At 36.5% G+C, this 22,007-nt stretch overlaps 1 protein-coding gene and 1 pseudogene across 1 annotated transcript; one reads left to right on the top strand and one right to left on the bottom strand.

The window, feature by feature from the left end:
* Positions 1 to 254: 254 nt before the first annotated feature.
* LOC138404092 (uncharacterized) lies at positions 255 to 4,048 on the bottom strand. Its single transcript, XM_069507307.1, has one exon. The coding sequence runs from the start codon at positions 3,346 to 3,348 to the stop codon at positions 808 to 810; it is 2,541 nt and encodes an 846-aa protein (XP_069363408.1). The 5' UTR covers positions 3,349 to 4,048; the 3' UTR covers positions 255 to 807.
* A 1,947-nt stretch (positions 4,049 to 5,995) lies between these two features.
* The window catches only part of LOC117993964 (uncharacterized), a 184,655-nt pseudogene continuing 168,643 nt past the window's right edge, over positions 5,996 to 22,007 (top strand).

Raw genomic sequence — 22,007 nt, 5'->3', positions numbered from 1 at the left:
ACATTTGCAGCACCAAAGGAACTGCTGAATGCTGATGCGTTGCCGGCCTTTCAGGAATTTGTTGGTCCGCCCCTTGAATAACCCCATGTTGTAATCTAATGGGAACATCGCCGATAGGAGTTGATTCCACAGTTTACATGTGCGTGGAGAGAAGTATCTGGCACAACGGACGGTCGAAGTGCACCAGACACCCAGGTGGTGAGGGTGAAATTGCTTACGGTGGCGCGCGGTGCGGTTGATCCTGAATCGACATCTCGCACGCTTAATCAAAAAAAGAAATAAATCAAAATTGATATTTTTTTGATATGACAGTTTAAAGTTTAGAACTATTCTGGGTTGACCTTTGTTTACGTATTAAAATTAATTTAGACGTGTTATAAGGAAATAAACTGATTTAAAGGAAAGCTGGGTTTATTGGTTTTTGTTTAGTGCTATATAAAAATATATTTTATTTACTATTGACTATTAGATGATGCATTGAAAAAAAACTTCCTAGTTATTTCACTTTATGATTAAAATCTACGTGCATATTTTAAATATTACTAGTCATAAAATATAATATATCTCTTTATTAATAAAAAGTTGTTAAGCTATTTAACTTAAGTAAGCTTTATTTCAATTTTTAATTAATAAATGTTATAAGTTTCTTACGAGAATTCTAAATATTTCTTTGTCTTACAACATGACGGGAAAATATCAATAAAATATTATGTTGTAGTAATGAAACGCATAATTAAAAATACTCTTTTATTTGAAAGGACGAAAGTAGTATAATATTTATATTATTATGAGATCAATGAAGTAACTCTAGTTAATGATCGAATTATAAAAATTTGCGTAAAAAGGAGGAATAAGTCCTTTATTGACGAGATCTCTTAAATCCTTCTTTTTATTAAGACTTATATCTTGCCTTTCCGTGTAAGCCTTTTTTAGTGTAATTTCTGTTATGAGCTTCATCTTCTTCCTTTTATTTCTTACATCTATTTCTTGGAAACAATCATCTTTGTAGGAAGTTTTGTAAAAAATACTTAATGGTTTCTCTTTTTTCATCATCAATACTTTTATATTATTCCAATTAACTGTTTGTCCGTCCATATTTGTGTTATAATTGTATCCCCATTCTTCTTGCAATAGTTTAGTATCAACGAAGGAATAAAAGGTTAGTTCGTGTACATTTATAGCTGGTTTACTTTTCTTAGCATTTTTAATTAAAGCTATGTACTGATCAGGGCTGTAAATGGGCCCTGATTTAAGATTTTTTTTTATCTCTTTCTCTATTAAACTATGTACGCTATCCGCTTCATTTTGAGTATGCCCTGTGATTAAAAACTTGTGCATTATACTTCTTATATTCAACGTGTTCACAGCAAATAAATACAATGTTGCAATATATTTATTTTTATTCTGTCCGCAACAGTTATCCGAATAAAATATAACGTTTTTCTCTTCCATATTTCCTTCACATATCCCTTCAAGATACTGCCATACACAAGTTCCTATTTCTATTGCCCCACGTTTAGCTTCTGATTCTGTCCAAAAATAACAATGTACTTTATCATATGCCGTTTTTGACTCCGTTTGTGTCAATTCCGTTATTGTTAAATTATAACTGTTAAGTTTTGATTTATAATAAAATGCCGAGGTATCACCTCTTGGACATTGGAGCACTGCTTCTAAATCATAAATTGCGACTATATTATCTTTGGTAACTTTTTTACGATCTTCTTGTTTTTCTATTCTACTCAATGACTTTTCTTCTATATGTTTATTATATTTATCTTCCAGTTCTCTCTTTTTTTCATCGGTACTGTTTTTAAATGATTCGCATAAGTCACACTGATCTTTTTTTGGCTGGAAAAAACTTAAATTAAATTCTAGAGTGAATATTTTATAGTATGCTATGTAATTTCCTGTCTCTTTGTTATTTTCTTCTTGTTGTTTAACAAAATCTGAATATAAATCCTTTATAGTTTTGCCGCCGTCAATATATTCTCTGGTAGAAGTAGCTCTCACATAGTGTGACTCTATTTTCGGAATGGATTGAATATGCTTCCGTATGTCATCAACCAATTCAGGATGAAGAGTTTTGTGGCTATGGTGTTTACCTCTCAAATCTTCAAGTATAAAGCCACCGTCACTTACTTTATGCTGTATGGTGAATATCATTCTGTCCGTAACATCCAAAGTAGATTTAAAAAATGTCTTACATACCCTTATTTTCTTATTATTAACAGTAAAATTATAGGCTTTATTTGGGCGTCTGGGATTTGTAGCATTTGTGTACCTATATTTTGGAGTTATGTCTACCATACAACTGCTTATAAAAACTCTTTGTCTTGTCAGGTCTCCTAAATCCCAAAATTCTTTGAATATATTATACCTTTCATCCATTGATATATTATTTGAGCATTTTAATCTACATTTATCTGTGCAAGGCACTTTAAGACAGCGACTGGGAATAACTTTTTGAGATTTCGATGTGGATATATATGATTCACCAGTGTTCCGTAGCTTTTTAACTTTATTTTGTTTCCACTTTGCAGGGTTTAGAGATCGCTTGCGGCCTCTTTTACTAAGCTTCTTACTATCAGAATCTGAAACACTATTGTCACTGTCAGATGAGTCTGTTTTGGTGGCAGCATCAAAAAAATAGTTTTTCTTTTTGCTTTTGGTAGACAGTTCATAACTAAACGTAGGGTCATCATCACTTAAGTCTATGTTATCACTTTCTTCAGTATAATTTGGTGAAATATTGGCAGGCAGAGTGGAAGTTGAAGCGCTCTGTGGTCTTACACCATCGGCGTATTGTTCAGAATGCTGATTAGTTCGTTTAGAAGACGTAGAGCTGTCTGAGTCCGAAGATGAACTATTAGCGGAAGAAGAGCTCGATGAAGACGAGCTTGAAGAAGAAGATTTCAGCAGTGCTTTTTGAATGCTTTGATCAATTTCAGTACAAGTTTCAACGTTTTCTAAGTTACTATTATCAGTTATGGATGAATCGTCACTGTCATAATCTGGCACCAGGTTTTTTTGCAATGTTCTTATTATTGATGTGTGTGTAGCAAGACTACTATTATATTCTGTTTTACGGGAACTAATAAATCGAGCATCAATTTCGTTGGCAAATTGATCATCTCTATCACAATCTGATAAGATCTCGTCACAGCTACTTACGTCAATATTTTTATTTGCAGAGACATTTTCTGTATTTTCTTTAGCTATACTGTGTTGATCTTCTACACTAGTATTGTCGATTTTAACCACTAGATGATTTACATTGTCTTGAGTACGAGATGTTGCATTAGGTGATACCAATTTGAGAATACGACTTGCTCTCCAAGACGCCATGCTACAAAAAAATAACAATACATTTTTTAAATTTTAAATATATTTACAGTAATTAAATTAAGGCGCGTCTGCAACTCGGAAGATAACGGATCGAGTCACGGTTTTAAACGTCAAAAATAATTATAAAACTAAATACTCCATACTAATATTATATATGCGAAAGTGTGTGTCTGTCTGTCTATCTGTCTCCTAGCTTTTCACGGCCCAAGCGTTCAACCGATTTTGATGAAATTTGGTACAGAATTAGCTTATATCCCGAGGAAGGACATAGGCTACTTTCTTATCCCGGAAAATTGAAGAGTTCCCACAGGTTTTCAAAAAACTTAATTCCACGCGGACGAAGTCGCGGGCATCATCTAGTAATATATATTCTTTGGTTTAGGTTAGTATCTGACAAAATATCTTATGTAAGGATTAGGGTAGGATAAAATAATAATAAGACTGGCCTAATTGTAATGTTAATTCACTAAACGGCTATTCAGACGATGCTTAGAGTAAGTAACAATTAAAATATTCTATTCAAATGGAAAGGAAATAATTTTAAATGTCCCAAATAACTTTTGACGATAATTAATCATAAACAGCAATAAGCATGTTTTAATATTAAATTTGAACGATAATTTAAAACTAAACCGAAATAAGTCATTTTGTGCCAAAATTATATTTATTGTTTTAAAATGAAAACGAAATAACTAATATAAATTTGGACGACGCGTTAATAAAATTTAAACTAAATTGCAATAAGTCAAAATGATATCACAAAGTAGTGACATACTTTTTATAATAAAGTGAAATAAGAATTAGTTATTCACTTTATGAATAAATTAAAACAAGAAATAAGACTTACCTGTTATTAATATAAAGATTTATGCCGTAATGTTTCGCCCGTTGAATGATTTTGCGATCACCTTGCTTGCATCACTGTTGGCACATTACTGAATACAGCCGTTTACTGGTACCAACCTGTTCGGGCGCGTTAGTCAGAAAGAGAGCGACAGTCCTTTATTTCGTTCGTATTCATTCAAATCGAGCGGCGGTTGGAGCGTAAATATTCTTAGCGATATGTTATTACGTTTTATGATTAAATCTTTAAATAACTTATTTTTGAGTTATTTCTCTTTATGATTAAGCGTGCGATCTGTCAAATATAGGCTAGGGCTGACGTGAAATCAAAGATACCTAGTCGTTTGTAATTATGTTTGTAATTGTGTTTTGTTGTATGATTTGTGTTATATTTATAATTTACGTTTGTAACTGTGGCGTCACCCGGGTCACAGCTGAAAATCAGCGTCCTGCATCTTTTGTGTGTTAACGCGTATGATGCAGGACATTATGTTGAGCTGTACACCCATTTGGGGTGGTGTCACAGATGAAAATGTTACATTTGTACTTTGTCTTTATCTGTGACACCAACAACAAATAAATGCATTTTCTTTCTTTTCTTTCTTTCGTTTCATAGCCTATTCAAGTTTTATAATATTATAACTGTCATGAATGCCTCTACTTCTACTATCCCATGTAAACCAAAGTGCTACGTCACCCTACACTAGAATTACGGACGTTTAGGAAATTGAACTCACAAATCGGGTTAATCTAGATTTTAGATATGGACTCAAATCTAATAATAACCGGATCGATCCGGTTTCACGCGTTATTTTAGGCAGAAGCTATGATAATTGGCATAGTTTTATCATATTTTATTGAACAGGGAAGACCTCCCTGGCGCAGTGGTAAGCGCTGTGATCTTGTAAGTGATGATCTAGGTTTGATTCCCGGCTTGGTAAATTAGAAACTTATAATCCTACTGACATTTTTTTGTTCAGATATAAGTTAGCCCTTGACTGCAATCTCACCTGGTGGTAAGTGATGATGCAATGAAAGATAGATGCGGGCTAACCTGGATGGCAGTTTTTATTAAACCCATATATATCCCTTTGGTTTCTACACGGCATCGTACCGGAACGCTAAATCGCTTGGCAGTACGGCTTTGCCGGTAGGGTGGTAACTAGTCACGGCCGAAGCCTCCGACCAGTCCAGACCAGAAATTTGGAAATTCCTAAATTCCAAACCCCTGCCGGGAATCGAACCCGGGAGCTCTCACTAACAAGATCACAGCAGCGCCAGGGAGGTCGTCATTTTCATATTAATCACTACCCATGACTACCCAAATAATAAATGGTCGCTAACTATGGGCCTCATAAGAAAGCTCAGAGTTACTCAGCGGGCGATGGAGAGAGCTAATGTGCGGAGTTTCTCTACGTGATCAAATCAGAAATGAGGAGATCCGTAGGAGAACTAGAGTAACCGACATAGCTCAACGGGTCGCGAAGCTGAAGTGGCAATGGGCAGGGCACATAGCTCGATAAAACGAGGGGTTCCAAATTCCAAGGCGCTAGAATGAATGGCTCCATAATCCATTTGACAGATGATAGAGTCGCAGGGTTTTAGACGACGCAAGACCGTGGCGTGTGGGAGTCCCTAGAAGAGACGTATGTCCAGCCGTGGACGTCTGTCGGTTGATAATAATGATCAAGAACCTACCTAAATAAAAAAAATCTGCATTTGAATTTTGAATTCCGAACTCGACAGGGATGAGGGGGCAGCGCGGGGAAGAGCACGGGATTCGCCAGTCGAGCTTCGCCGCTCATAGTCGCTGTACGTGCGATTGTAGAGCTTTCGCGTAGTCCGTGCAACATCGCGACGTAACATTTACGACTTTTTTTCTAAAATTCTTAGTGTTGTGATCAAACAGTTTATTGTGACAGGATTATGTGAAATCGGATGAATTTACAGTGTATGGTTTGTGTTTTAAAACCGTTTGGTAGCTGGAATAACATTTTGTTTAATCTGGATTCTGGAATACTTACTTGGAAAGGTGCATCTGGTAATCAGTTTAGCAGGTTAGTGTAAACATTTTGATTTGATTTATACTATTAGGTGTAAACTGATTGTAGCTGTTTATTTAATTAATATCAAGTACTTATTAAGTAGATTATGAAATTAGGTACCTCTACCTACCTGCTAGTGCTAAGGTTTTAGAAAAACAGACCGTTTATTTTTCAAAAAGGAAGCGAGGAGTTAGTTTTTAATATTATAGCTGTTTATTTAATTAATATCAAGTATTTATTAAGTAGATTATGAGATTAGTTAGGTACCTACCTGTTTAGAAAACAGGTTGATTTTTCAAAAAGGAAGGAAGGAGTTGGGTTTTTGAATTTCTTGCGATAGGTACTGTGTCATTGTAATATACTATCTAGGACCTAGGTATTTCAGTTTATTTAATTAATATTAACTTACTTATTAAGTACCTACCTAGATTATGCAGAGATTAGGTACAGGTAGGTTCAAAAAGGAACAACTTGGTTTTCGAATTTTTTGCGATAATTATTGTGATTGTGGTGTTTATTTAATTAATTATTAAGTAAGATAATAAGATTAGGTTACTTATTTCTTTCTTTATTATTTACCTTATAAGGTTTTAGAAATACAGTTGACCTTTTTTTTAAAAAAGAAACATACATTTTTATTTTTTAGGTCCGCCCGGCGGCATCAGTTTTACCCTATTTTTAAATACCTACCTACTCCTTACCTTTAAAATATCATAGTGAATAGGCATTTTTTAGGCAAACGCGCTCCATCTTAAGGCTGCAACATCACTTGCCAGCAGGTCTGCCCCCTAATTGTGTAAGAATAATCATTTCATGGCTATCGCAATCTGCCCTTTGATTGGCTGTGAAAAATGTAAACAGCAAATCAACCAATCAAAGGGCAGAATTTCTTGACGATTGCGATAGCGATGAAATGGATCTTACACAATCGGAGGGCTGATTGAACCTGAGCGCTAGTCTATAAATTAAAAAAATAGTAAGTAGGGTAGGTCGATAGGTACCGTACAAAGTTATTTCTTTCAGTTAAAGTCAATGCGAACGATTTTGCGGCTAAGTTTTAGAAGAAGTAAAAGTGTTTGTAAAGCCTACATGAATAAATCATAAAGCTGAAATTGAGTTTAGGCTCTTTCGTCGGGTTTCCTGCAGCCTCCACCGAGTTTATGCCTACCCACACCTTTAATTTTCTTTGTTAAGTAGGTAGGTATTTTGCTTTCAAACTTAAATTACGAAAAGTAACCCACTAGAGCGGGGGTGTGAAACGGATTTTCCTAAAGTGCCATCTTTAAGATTTAGGGCGTGTTAGCGGGCCAGGGTCAAAAGAGGTGGCCAAAATTTGAACCGGAAACACGTTTTCAAGCTTTTTATTAAAATATGAAATGACATTTAAAAACTATAAAAAAATCTTTTTTATAGTTTTTAAATGCTCGCACGTCTCGCAAAACACGCGCTATTTTCAGCATGCGTGGTTACATCGAGTGCATGCCATCTTAAAATCCTGTCGAGATTCTGGTGGCGGGCTGTATTGAAATGGTCTGAGGGCCGGACGTGGCCGGCGGGCCGTATCTTTGACATGCCTGCACTAGAGCCTATTATTTGAATATTAATTAATCAAACTCGTCATTTTAAGCTTATATTTTAATGTAGATAACGGGTAGGTACATACGGCATACCTAACTACCAAGATTAATTTGATGTTATATTTGTCGATATTTCAACCCAATTGCTCGGGTCGTGGTCACGACGGGTCTGCGGTGCTATGAGAGATGAAGTTCGAGCTGTCAAGGGCAGAAGCGAACTACCCTCTTTCTTGTTCTTTTCGCTGGAACTTCACGAGCTGTCCGGCAAAATACACTCACAACGTCACTATTAACTTTCGATGTCGTACGATGCTGTCTTGGTTTGCATAATTCTATCAATGGATTCCACACACTTGCTAGTTTAAGCCATCCTCATGATTGAAATTCTGGTGGTTGCGAATTTCATTCGCTTCCGCGCACTAGTCTAGAAATAGAAATAGTAGAAATAGTTTTTTATTTGCCAGAATGTGGTACAATTTGGTCTTAAATCTATTTTGAGCCCTTGACATTCAACCAATAATTTGGTGTGCAACTTATTATAGTAACTACATTATCATAGAATAATAAAGTGTGAAAATTAACAATCAATAATCTACTTAACTTATTTATATTTAAATGTATCTATCTAGAAAGTACCTAATGTTAACTATATGATTTTATTCAAATATAGAAAACCCATGTCAGTGTCAATAATAATTATTAAAAAAAAAGTATACATGTTCTTCAGTTAAAAAAAAATAGAAATAACAATCCTAGAATAACACCACAATAGTTAAGGTAATATCCATATCAATAAGTCAGTCATATCAATCATAAATTATTAAATATAAACATTTCTCTAGGTATTCTAGGTATAATAGTAGCGCCTGGCAGTCTGTGAAGAAAACTTGAGGATTGTAGAGTTCAATCCAATGTTTTGTGCCTGGCTGTAGAATCAACTCAATCAAACTCAATAGAATAGAATCAAATCACTTGTTTGGGATGCAACGTGTGCAGATACTTTAGCTGCATCCCACATTCAGGCGACCCTCCTCTATGGCGGGTGCAGCGGCCATCAGCGCCGAACAGGCCAAGAGGCGCAAATATGAAAACCTCGATGGGAGCTTCATATTCGTGCCTTTTGATGTGGAGACTCTGGGGCCGTGGGGCCCGGGGGCTCGAGCTCTTTTTGAGGAAATTTCGAAAAGGGTTATCGAGTCAACCGGGGACCCGAGAGCTGGCAGCTACCTTGGTCAAAGAATTGATTTGGCCATCCAAAGAGGTAATGCTGCCAGCATCTTGGGTAGGTACAATGCTGTGGTACAATGCCTCGCTGCGGTGGATGAGGTTTTAGATTTAATTTAATTTAATGTTGTTTTTTTTTAGATTTAAGTTTATTTAATAGAATAATAATAATTATTATTAATAGAATAATTGTAATAATATCTACTTAATTAAATAAATTATTATAATTCCATAGAATAGGATATAGGTATATCTTTTGAATCGTCAACTAGTTTAATTTACCACTGGTTCGGTTCGGTTCGGTTTGCCAATGACATCCCATTATACTTAAATGACTTAAAATATATACATCTTACTAGCGACCCGCCCCGGCTTCGCATCTTATTAAAACTTTCGTAGGATCTCTATTTTTTTTTAAATAAAATATAGCGTATGTCACTCAGGAATAATGTAGCTTTCTACTGGTGCAAAAAAATTCACATCACTATCTACCTATCCTGTAAAACAAACTATTTATCACCACACCACTCTCGTTACGCCATTCGTGGTTACGCCATAGTTGCAGATTTTCGGCATACGTTTCGGTAGAGTCGGCGAAATATAAAAAGGCTATGTACCATCAATCATATGCGGTGCTCACTGACTTAAGCCATGTTTAATGAAGACGAATGACTACGCATCTCGATTGTGGACGACTTTTAGTGCTTACGATACGACATTTGTTACCAAACCAGGTACCTACTCTAGTAAATTATCTCTTAAAGTAGTTAAGAGATAATTAACCAACTTACTGACACAGTGGTGCACGCTGTGGTGTGTGGTACTGGTTTAGAATTTCGTTTGGGTTTATCTAAATATTTAAAAGGTATAGGTGATTGACTGAGTGATCTATCAACGCACAGCTCAAACTACTGGACGGATCGGACTGAAATTTGGCAAGCAGATAGCTATTATGACGTAGGCTTCCGCTAAGAAAAGATTTTCGAAAATTCAGCTAGTTTTTATAAAGTAACTGTCGATTTCTTTGCCTCTTACCGTTAGGTGTAAAGGACACCAAATTATTCCATTCGAGATTTGATTTCATTGATTAAAAAAAAACACACTGTTCCCTTTTTTCTAGCACAACCTTGTTATTACGATTGATATTTAGAGAATATAGGAATGCCACCGATCTATACTTTTATACTAATATTATAAAGAGGTAAAGTTTGTAAGTTTGTTCGTAGGAAGTAATCTCTGGGACTACTGAACCGATTTTAAAAAACCTTTTACACGCTACAAAAGTTTGTCAAACTGTTTGACAAGTTTGTCGAATGAGTTTGCCACGCTAAGAGCTTCGTGGGTGAAAGTAAAATAAATCTCTATTAAACTAGCGGCACGCTATGATGGCCGGTTTGACGTTTGTCCGCTCATGAAGTTCCGTATTAATTGATAACGACTTTGAAGGAAATAATTGTATTACTTTATTGACGATAGTGATGTGCAGAGATTCATAAATTTTATCGAATGTAGTTTTAGGTTTAGGACTCAAAATTTATTTATTAAATTGATTTCTTAAATGTATACAAGTGTAGAAAAATCAGTTTGCACCATTTAAGGGGTGAATGTACTTGTGAATATGAACAATTTTCACTATGTGGACAAACCTCTGAAATCGCAAAAAAATATCAATAAATTTTTAAAAATGGAATCTAATACGATCGTCACATAGGATCGCTGGCTAGCACAACTACTACCTCCGGCAAACTCGCGTCAATGCTCAATGCAAAACAAAGCAGTTTCGAATTGACGTTGCTTCGAAAAGTATAAACTGTCAGTGCAATGCGATTGTGATATAGTTTTGACCTGGCTTTGGATTTCAAATATTGATACTGCATTACTGTTGACCCTTGCTCGTTAATTTGGACTCTGTTCAAGCCCTTTGTTGTGGATTTCGTCGATATGACCGAACGTACGCAGAGAACTGTTCTAAATAGTCAGACACGTGAGTTCCTAATACGCCTTCGTAACTATTTCGATCGTGAAGCTCAAAATGGAGGGCCAATTTTACCTATAACGTCAGTGGTTGAACGCGTAGCTGATGCGCTTAATATTGGACAACGAACTGTTAGACGGATAACTAAAAAAAAATATGGCGAGACTGGCACAGAAGAAAATAAACTTCACACACCAAAAAAGAGAAAACGAGCAAAACCAGTCGTAGGCATCGATAGCTTTGATGCCGATGCTATCCGAAGACATGTTTACGGCTACTATTTACAGAAGGAGTATCCAACAAGAAAAAAGTTGGTGCATTCACTGAAGGAAGCTGGATTATTCTTCGGTGGGGAAAGTTCTTTAACGAAGATTTTGAAGACCATTGGATTTCGATACAAAAAATGTAACAAACGCAAAATATTGATGGAAAGATTTGATATAGCGATGGCAAGGTATACTTTTTTACGGCAAGTGAAAGAAATCAAAAATTGGCAAAATGTTGTGTTCTTGGATGAAACATGGCTTAATGCTAACCATACTGTAGGCCGTTCTTGGAACGATGACACAGCAGCATCTACTTCCAAAGTTCCTGTAGGAAAAGGATCGCGACTTATAATTTGTCACGCCGGAACCATCAACGGGTTTGTCGAAGGTTCTCTCATGGCTTTTGCGTCAAAAACCACTGGAGACTATCATGAAGACATGAATGGAGAAAAGTTTACTGAATGGTTTACCTCAATGTTGTGTAGCCTCCCTGAACCATCTATTATAATTATGGACAACGCCCCATACCACTCGATGCAAATTGACAAGCCACCTGCCCAATCCCAAAAGAAAGCTGATATCGTCGCATGGCTTCGTAAAAATGGCGTAGATGCAAACATGAATATGTTAAAAGCGGAATTAGTACGTCTTTTAAAAGAAAACAAACCAACCAAGATCCGATACGTCATTGACGAAATAGCATTAGAACATGGGCACAGAGTTATACGGTTACCGCCTTACCATTGTGAGTATAATGCGATTGAGTTGGTGTGGGCTCAAATTAAGGGATATGCTGCAAGACACAATACAGAACCCCCATTTACCACAAAAAAAATGCTAAAATTATTAGAAGAAGCTTGTGAACATGTGACTAAAGGAGACTGGGAAAAGGTTGTGAATAGAACTGTTAAATTAATAAGGGAAGATTATGAAAGAGATGTGAAAATAGATAATATTATAGAAAACGAACATATAATTATTAATGTATGTGATGATAGCAGTGACGACAGTGAAAATAGTAGTATGGACGAATCTGATTAATTATGGCCTTTTGTGGCACCTTTTTCGGTATCTTTTGTATTCATATGTTTCTTGTGTGCATATAAAGTATGTATATTCATTTTCGTTCAAATATTCAGTTCGTTCAAATAAATTAAATAAACATATACATTTTTGTTTTATTAAACCTATTTAATCAGGTACAAAAACAAAACTTAATTGTTTTTTGTTCGAGAATAAATTGACATTCCACATCACTATTGTAATGTGTCAAACCGGCCATCATAGCGTGCCGCTAGTATAGTTCAGTTTATCTTTCATTTAGATAAAAAAATGATTTTATGTCAAATATTTCTCCATAGCTATAGATAGGAAATGCCTTTTTGCCTCTGTGGAATGCACATATTCAAGGAACGATCGTGATTATAATAATCAAACCATTAAAGCGGCAGAAAATAATGCACATCGACCTTTAGAAAGAGATAGCGGTTTTGTGGAGCATTGTCTCGGTCGTTGTGACTGACATAACGTCACATAGGTATGAATGACAGAGACAACGCTCTACATTATTTTCTGCCGCATACTGGAGGACCACAGTTTTGCAAGTAGTAGGCATACAAAAGTTTGTCAAACTGTTTGAAAAGTTTGTCGAATGAGTTTGCCACGCTAAGAGCTTGGAGGGTGAAAGTAAAATAAATCTCTATTAGTTCGGTTTATCTTTCATCTAGATAAAATAATGATTTTATGTCTAATATTTCGCCATAGTTACAGATAGGCAACGCTTTTTTGCCTCTGTGGAATGCACATATTCAAGGAAGGATCGTGATTATAATGTACGCGGCAGAAAATAATGTACATCGCCCTTTAGAAAGAGATAGCGGTTTTGTAGAGCATTGTCTCTGTCGTTGAGAGTTGAGACCGACATAACGTCACATAGGTATGAGTGACAGAGAACACTCTACAAAGCCGAAATCTCATTCTAAAGGTCGATGTACATTATTTTCTGCCGCATATTGTAGGACCACAGTTTTGCAAGTAGTTAGTAGTAGGCATACAAAAGTTTGTCAAATAGTTTGACAAGTTTGTCGAATGAGTTTGCCACGCTAAGAGCTTCGAGGGTGAAAGTAAAATAAATCTCTATTAGTTCGGTTTATCTTTCATCTAGATAAGGAATAATAAATGATTTATTGTCGCAGATTCTCTCTCGACTCTGTATTTGTCTTGTCTGGTTTTACTGTTTTTCTTTTAGACAAATAATTATTATTGTTATTGGGAAAAGGTTTTAGTGAATTACGGACTGTTAGTCTAAACAAAACTTGACTATTCTAGCTAAAATGTTATCATTGTACTGTTACAAGTAGTGCTAAGTAGGTACTTTCTTAACTTGCTTTAATGTTCAAGTAAGTATTAAGTTTTGACGACCTCCCTGGCGCAGTGGTAAGCGCTGTGGTCTTATTAGTGGGAGGTCCCGGGTTCGATTTCTGGTAGGGATTTGGAATTTTATAATTTCTAAATTTCTGGTCTGGTCTGGTGGGAGGCCTCGGCCGTGGCTAGCTACCACCCTACCGGCAAAGCCGTGCCGCCAAGCAATTTAGCGTTCCGGTACGATGCCGTGTAGAAACCAAAGGTGTATGGGTTTAATAAAAACTGCCATACTTCTTCTAAGTTAGCCCGCTCCCACCTTAGACTGCATCGTCAATTAGAATTACCATCAGGTGAGATTGCAGTCAAGGGCTAACTTGTATCTGAATAAATAAAAAAAAGTATATCTACTTAAGTACGTCTTATAAGTTTACTTCAGGAACGCCAAGGTCTGCATTCGTACGTAGTCAAAATTCCACGGATACGTACGAAGCGATTTGCCTCCTCATTTCTGATTCGAACCGCTAGGATTTGGAACACCCTTCCAGCATCAGTTTTCCCCTCCAATTATAATATTGATACTTTCAAGTCACGAGTGAATAGGCATCTTCTAGGCAAGCGCGCTCCATCTTAGGCTGCATCGTCACTTGCCACCAGGTCTGATTGCAGCCAAGCGCTAGTCTATAAATTAAAAAAAAAAGGATTGTGTAGATAAAGTTATCTGCTACGAAATTTTCGATAAAGTACTTAGACTGAAATAAGTAAATAGGTACTTAGTTACATCTTATCTTAATACTTAACACTAGCTTTTGCCCGCGACTTCGTCCACGTATCTTACAAGAAGGTAAGGACTTCTAAAACCCTACAATTACATGTTTGTCATACTTACATTGTTTTCACTTACCTACCGTTATCGGGATTGTGAAATCTTACAATTTTTAGGGTTCCGTACCTCAAATGGAAAAACGGAACCCTTATAGGATCACTTTGTTGTCTGTCTGTCCGTCTGTTGTCAAGAAACCTACAGGGTACTTCCCGTTGACCTAGAATCATGAAATTTGGCAGGTAGGTAGATCTTATAGCTGACATTTGGGGAAAAATCTGAAAACCGTGAATTTAAGGTTAGATCACACAAAAAAAAATTAAATTGTGGTCATGAACTAATAATTAGTATTTTCAACTTTCGAAGTAAGTGACTATATCAAGTGGGGTATCATATGAAAGGTCTTCACCTGTACATTCTAAAACAGATTTTTATTTATTTTTATGCATCATAGTTTTTGAATTATCGTGCTAAATGACGAAAAAATACGACTGTAGTACGGAGCCCTCATTGCGCGAGCCTGACTCGCACTTAGCTGGTTTTTAAATTTTTTAACGATATTTTTGAGTCTAGTTTTATTCTCCTTTCATTTGTGCACTTTATGTCTGAGCACATTTGTATAGTACCTAGGTACAGGATATTCAAGAAGGCCATCACATAATCACAACGGAAGATCTTAGATCACCCACCACTATTAACCATTGCAACAAAGCGTTAAGTTATAAACCCAAGGACAGATTATGGTAATTCCGTAACACGTACCTGCTAGGATTCATTTATCATCATCGTCGTTAACCGATAGACGTTCACTGCTGGACATAGATATCTTGTAGGGATTGGACCGGGGCGTGTGGAAACCCCTAAAAGAGACATATTTCCAGCAATGGCCGTCTATCGGTTGACGATGATAATGACGACTCTAGCAAAAGTTTCTTTTATTTGACGTAAATTTTTTGATGGTGAGTGGCTTCAGTGGACTTTGTTCACTCCGTCAGTACTTAGTGCTTATTCAAAATACTAAATAAAATAGGATATCAAGTTTCATACCTCGTTATGCTAATGACTGTTAGAGACTTGCCGACGTCTAATAAGTCTAGATTAGTTGCCATGCTGTATAATTTTACCACCGAAATGGTGTTCAATTAATTTGTCTTGGAAAATTTACGACGTATTGGTATGGCTCCAAATTATACAGTAGACGATATACGACCTTTGTTGTATAATGTATACGGCTAATTACAATTTGACAGGGAATAACTATGTAGGATACCATAAAATTGGGTGCGATTAACCCATCGTCGGCTCACTGCAGAGCACGGGTCTCCTCTCAGAGTGAGAAGGGCTTGGCCATAGTCTACCACGCTGGCCATGTGCGGATTGGTAGACTTCACACACCTTTGAGAACATTTTAGAGAACTCACAGGTATGCAGGTTTCCTCACGATGTTTTCCTTCACCGTTAAAGCAAGTGATATTTAATTACTTAAAACGCACGTATAACTTCGAAAAGTTAGAGGTGCGTGCCCGGGATCGAACCCCGACCTCCGATTAGAAGGCGGACGTCCTAACCACTAGGCTATCACAGCTTTTTTAAAGCTTTTTTTCAAAATTGGGTATTTGACTCTAATTTTTTTATTACTTTATAATAATAAACTAGCATTAAAATAATGACGTAAACTGAAAAAACTAATTAAATCGATCAAATAACAAAAAAGTTATAAGCATTTAAATATTTCAGATTAGACAGAGATAGCGATATAGCATTTTGACGTCACACCTTACTAATACCATAGTAGCTTCGTGCGGTTTCATACAAATTTTCGTTTTGCGAGAAAGGGATGGAAGACCCTCCCACTCCAAAATTAAAATGCCTGCAACTTTGTAAATCTTTCTTGGATTTTAATATTTTTTTCAGCGTACGTCTTTATTTTTATCCTAGTTTATAATAAAGCAATAATATTTATCAAATTCAAAAGTAGGAAAATACCCAATTGTTAATAATAATAAAAATGGTAGTTACCTGGTAATCTATGTGTATAAAAGGAATAGGTGACTGACTGACTGACTGATCTATCAACGCACAGCTCAAACTACTGGACGGATGGATAAAGTACAAGTTAATTGTAACGCAAACTTTTAGCACACACTGCGATTTAAAACTACAGGGTGATCTATCAACGCACAGCTCAAACTACTGGGCGGATCGGGCTGAAACTTGGCATGGAAATTACTATTATGACGTTGACATCCGCTAAGAAAGGATTTTTGAAAATTCAACATCTAAGGGGTGTAAGGGTGGTAAATCGGGCGGAATAGAAATATACCCGGATACGGAATAATCTACCACCTTACAAAGATTAGAGGAAAAAAAAAATAATTTTACTTGATCTATCTACCTAGTAAAGAATAGAAGCTAGCCGTCGACTCCCTTGTAATGCATATGAGGTGTTATAAATGAAATTTGCTAGATGTTAGGCAAAATTGTTTTTAATGTAACTTTTACCGGGGTCGCTTAATACAGAATGATGGCTAATAATGCTTAGTTATTCTAGCTTAATGCCAAGACTTAATTTAGATACATTAGAATGACTTAGGTAGATAGTACATAAGATCTATGTTTTAAATTTAAGATGCCATTGGCATGGAATAGACAATGACACAGTAAAATTCATAACACAGAAGTTACGCGTGAACGCACATCTACTACTAACAAGGAAAATTGTCTAACAAAATAAATATACTGAAAACAATGTAAGGTTTTATACATTATACTTAACTACACAACCCTAACTTCTAAAAAGAATATATACAAAAAAACTTCATGGTGTCTAAGACACTTGAGTGGAAACATCTTGGCATCATTCTTCAGCTGACTGATAGAATGCGTCTAGGCCTACGGTGGTTCACTCTTTTAAACTACCATCTTAATATTTGTTACTCAACAAATACGGAAAAACTGGTTGTGAACGGGTCCATCTGATATGGCAACCGTTCTCTATCCCATTCGGAAAAATAAAACCGAATCAAAATCGGAATATGAGAAAAAAAACGAAATAACTCTCCTAGAAAATAGATCTCGGAACAGAATCGGAAAAATAACAGAAATGATCCATTATCTAGAAGGAAAACGAAAACAAAACACAAAACCCCCCCTTTTTCGTTATCCCCAAAGTACGATATTTGCATTTTTACTTTCTCAACCGGTTGGTCTACCACAAGCATTCCAATCATCACATATTCATCCCTACATACATCCACTACATTCATCCTCAACTGAACCATGGTAATGTAACTGTTAACTCAGAACATCACTACACTCATTCAAATTCCTAATTGAATATTGATAACTTAAATATTCAAACAGTTTAGACCAAACTAAGTAATGGCAAATATCTACTTCTTAATATCCTTAATATGCCAAGTGCCTATTGGGTGGTTGTCAGCTACTCTAACTAGTTCATAAACCAAAGGTGACAAAACCTTGACAACCCTGCACTTTTCATACTTAGGTGCCAGCTTAGCTGAGAAAAAATTTGTAGCGTCGCTTTGTGGATAGGTCTTTTTCCACACTATGTCCCCAACAGAATAGCTTGCAGACCTACGCCTTAAGTTGTAATGCGTTGCATACTCTGCATGAGCCTGAAACAAATTTCTCCTAACCTGACCAAATATGTCCTCCAAAGTTCCAAACTTTCCTGCGTATTCCTCCCTTGGAATTCCGGCCTCGTACTCCTTATCCGTGTCCTTATAGAAGGAACCATTTAAAACCGGTTCTCTAGCGTGGACAAGGAAGAACGGGGAGAATCCAGTGGATTCATTAACCGCACTGTTTATGGCGAACTGGACCTTGTACAGGTTTTCGTCCCAGGACCTGTGGTTATCTTTCACAAAAGCGGCTACAGCAGTCATAACAACCTTATTGTACCTCTCAACAAGGTTAACTTGCGGAGTGTACAGTGGTGTGTAGTGTAATTTCGGAATATTATAACGCTTAATGAGATTACGGAATTCAGATCCTGTAAATTGGGACCCATTGTCCACAATCACAGTCTCTGGAACACTATGGTTCAAAAATACAAAATTCTCTAGCGCTTTAACAACAGCGGCACCTGTGGCACGCCGTAACGGAAACAACATTGTATATTTCGAAAAACAACACGTCACCACAAAAAGAAATGTAAATCCTGATTTAGACCTAGGCAAAGGTCCGACTAAATCAGCCGAAATGACCTGAAAAGGTCTCTCGCAGACTTTAGGCTTCCCAAGCAGACCTGGAGTGGCTGATGTCGTGTGTTTATACGCAGAGCAAGTATCACAATTCTTAACGTACTCAACCACGTCCTTATACATACCACGCCAAAAATATCTGAGGGATAATCTGCGATGAGTTTTGAACACACCAAAATGACCTGCAGTTGCATCTGCATGGTTTTGTTGCATAATTCTAAGGATGTCGTTCTTGTGGACTACCTCTTTCCAGTCGAACTCACTGAGAAGCTGGTATTTACATTTACTGTAACGATATAGTTTATCGTTCAAAATACAAAAATTCGGAAAATTTGCTGGATTGATTTTACAGCCATTAAATGTTTTGTCATACCAGTCATCTACCAAAACTTGTTGACTAGAGTTATCATTACGATCACCAACTACATCTACGTGTATGAGTCTCGACAAGGTATCCGGAACTACATTATCACAACCCTTCCTATGTTCGATAACAAAATTATACTGTGATAATCTACAACCCCATCTGGCGAGTCGTCCTGAGGGATTTTCTAAATTTAAGAACCACTTTAGGGATGCATGGTCTGTGATAATTGTGACTGGCTTGGAACCAAAATAAGCCTGAAATTTCTCCACTGCAAAAATCACAGCTAGAGCCTCGCGTTCCGTCGCGCTGTAATTCCTTTCGTTTTTATTTAGGCTCCTACTGACATACGCAATGGGATGATCGCAACCATCGGTTTCTTGCGTTAGCATACCGCCAACACCATATGCAGAAGCATCACAATGTATTTTGAATGGTTTTTCAAAATTCGGTACCGCAAGAACAGGTGCGGTTACCAACGCATTCTTCAATGTATTAAATGCTACCTCTGCCTGTTCGCTCCACTCAAATTTAGGTGCGTTCTTTCCTTTACTCGTTAGTCTATTGAGTGGTGCAGCGATGGTTGAAAATCATCCCATTGCGTATGTCAGTAGGAGCCTAAATAAAAACGAAAGGAATTACAGTTTTGTTTAATTATTTTGTTTTATTTTTACGACAATTGACAACGAAGCAAACGCCATCTATTGTGGCTCGAATGAACTCTGAACATCGACCCACGCGTAGTTCTGCACCTTGATGCTAGGTGGCACCAACATACTTTGAACAAAATAGATTTTAATTAAAAGCGAAACGCTAATTAGTAGTTCAAAATTTACAACGTCACAATACTTCCCCTCCTACGAAAAGGTTCAACCTGTTGAACCTTTTCGTAGGAGGGGAAGTATTGTGACGTTGTAAATTTTGTTTAGAGCTGTGTTAAGGTTATGATAAAAGCTACTTCACACACAAAACATGTTAAGTTTAAGTTTTCAAAAGAAGTGATGGTATGAATTTGTTTATTATCAATCGCACAATAGATGGCGTTTGCTTCGTTGTCAATTGTCGTAAAAATAAAACAAAATAATTAAACAAAACCATAATATCATTTGTTTATTGTTAAGTCATTCAATAAGTTCCATTCCATTTAATAAGTCCCTGTTCGGGCGCCATTTGTAAGGGTGGTAAATCGGGCGGAATAGAAATATACCCGGATACGGAATAATCTACCACCTTACAAAGATTAGAGGAAAAAAAAAATAATTTTACTTGATCTATCTACCTAGTAAAGAATAGAAGCTAGCCGTCGACTCCCTTGTAATGCATATGAGGTGTTATAAATGAAATTTGCTAGATGTTAGGCAAAATTGTTTTTAATGTAACTTTTACCGGGGTCGCTTAATACAGAATGATGGCTAATAATGCTTAGTTATTCTAGCTTAATGCCAAGACTTAATTTAGATACATTAGAATGACTTAGGTAGATAGTACATAAGATCTATGTTTTAAATTTAAGATGCCATTGGCATGGAATAGACAATGACACAGTAAAATTCATAAAATTGTTTCAAAATAAAAGCTCAGTAGTAAAGACAGGGTTCTTACTGTACACATACACTAAGAAGGTTCACTAAACTGTTGCAGGATACAAACATTTGCTTACTTGTAGGTGCGAAGACTGCAAGGTAGCTGGACGGCATCGGCCAAGATCCAAAACTCAATTTAACTTGATTCTTCACAACCGAAATGTTTCCTTACAAAGATTTTCACCAAGTCTTATCCATAGCAATTAAGTTGTCAACGTGAATGTGCAAAAGAAATAAATACGAAAACCGAAAACGCAAACGGAAAACTAAAACGGAAAACTGAAGCTAAACGTAAAACGTAAACGTAAACCCTATTGAACTCCTGGCCACCAATGGTTTTCAGAAGTCCACCCACAACCCATTATCCTCATTTATTTGGGAAGATAAAATAACTGGAACATAATTGATGAAACATTGAAATACGTTAGGATGACTAACTTTATAACTATTGTATTTTCCCAGGCGAAGCCATGGGCGAAAAAGAATGAGATTTTCCTGGAACGAAAAAAATTCGTCTTCACATGTTGACTCCAGGAAAATTCTAAATCTCACCTATCGGTGTTGCCAGACGCAACCCGAGTGTCGCCGCTCTCAGTTAGTTTGATCATGAAGCCAATTCATTTTTGAATATTTGCGGAACCTAAGGATATATTATAAGAACCGTTTTGTTAATGACTTAACAATAAACAAATGATATTATGGTTTTGTTTAATTATTTTGTTTTATTTTTACGACAATTGACAACGAAGCAAACGCCATCTATTGTGGCTCGAATGAACTCTGAACATCGACCCACGCGTAGTTCTGCACCTTGATGCTAGGTGGCACCAACATACTTTGAACAAAATAGATTTTAATTAAAAGCGAAACGCTAATTAGTAGTTCAAAATTTACAACGTCACAGGGGGTAAAATAGGGGCTTGAAATTTGTGTAGTACTTACATGTAGACGAAATCGCGAGCATAAGCTAGTCTATGTATAAAAGGAAAAGGTGACTGACTGACTGACTGATCTATCAACACACAGCTAAAACTACTGGACGGATGGATAAAGTACAAGTTAATTGTAACGCAAACTTTTAGTACACACTGCGATTTAAAACTACAGGGTGCTTCAATAAAAACTTCCGGCGAAACAGTTCAGCGCGAAACGGCGCGTGTTGCGACCGCGGCAATAAATAACTCGCTCCTATTTGTATAAAGGCTTTTGCGGTCACATCCGAGCTGTGTGTTGTGTGTTTTAATGTTTATTTAATGTTCGTACTTATTTTAATCCCTTTTACTGAGGATTACATAAATAAATATATTAAAAAAGTACACGCTGTATATCACATACATGATGTTGAAGGACTTTAAATAACTCGCTCCTATTT

The sequence above is a fragment of the Maniola hyperantus genome, chromosome 25 (genome assembly GCF_902806685.2).
Source record: "Maniola hyperantus chromosome 25, iAphHyp1.2, whole genome shotgun sequence".
NCBI classification, from domain to species: Eukaryota; Metazoa; Arthropoda; class Insecta; order Lepidoptera; family Nymphalidae; genus Maniola; species Maniola hyperantus.
This window is presented reverse-complemented; position numbering and strand designations above follow the sequence as displayed.

Excerpts from the sequence above, each read along its gene's own strand:
- LOC138404092 (XM_069507307.1), bottom strand. The coding sequence starts at position 3,348 with ATGGCGTCTTGGAGAGCAAGTCGTATTCTCAAATTGGTATCACCTAAT.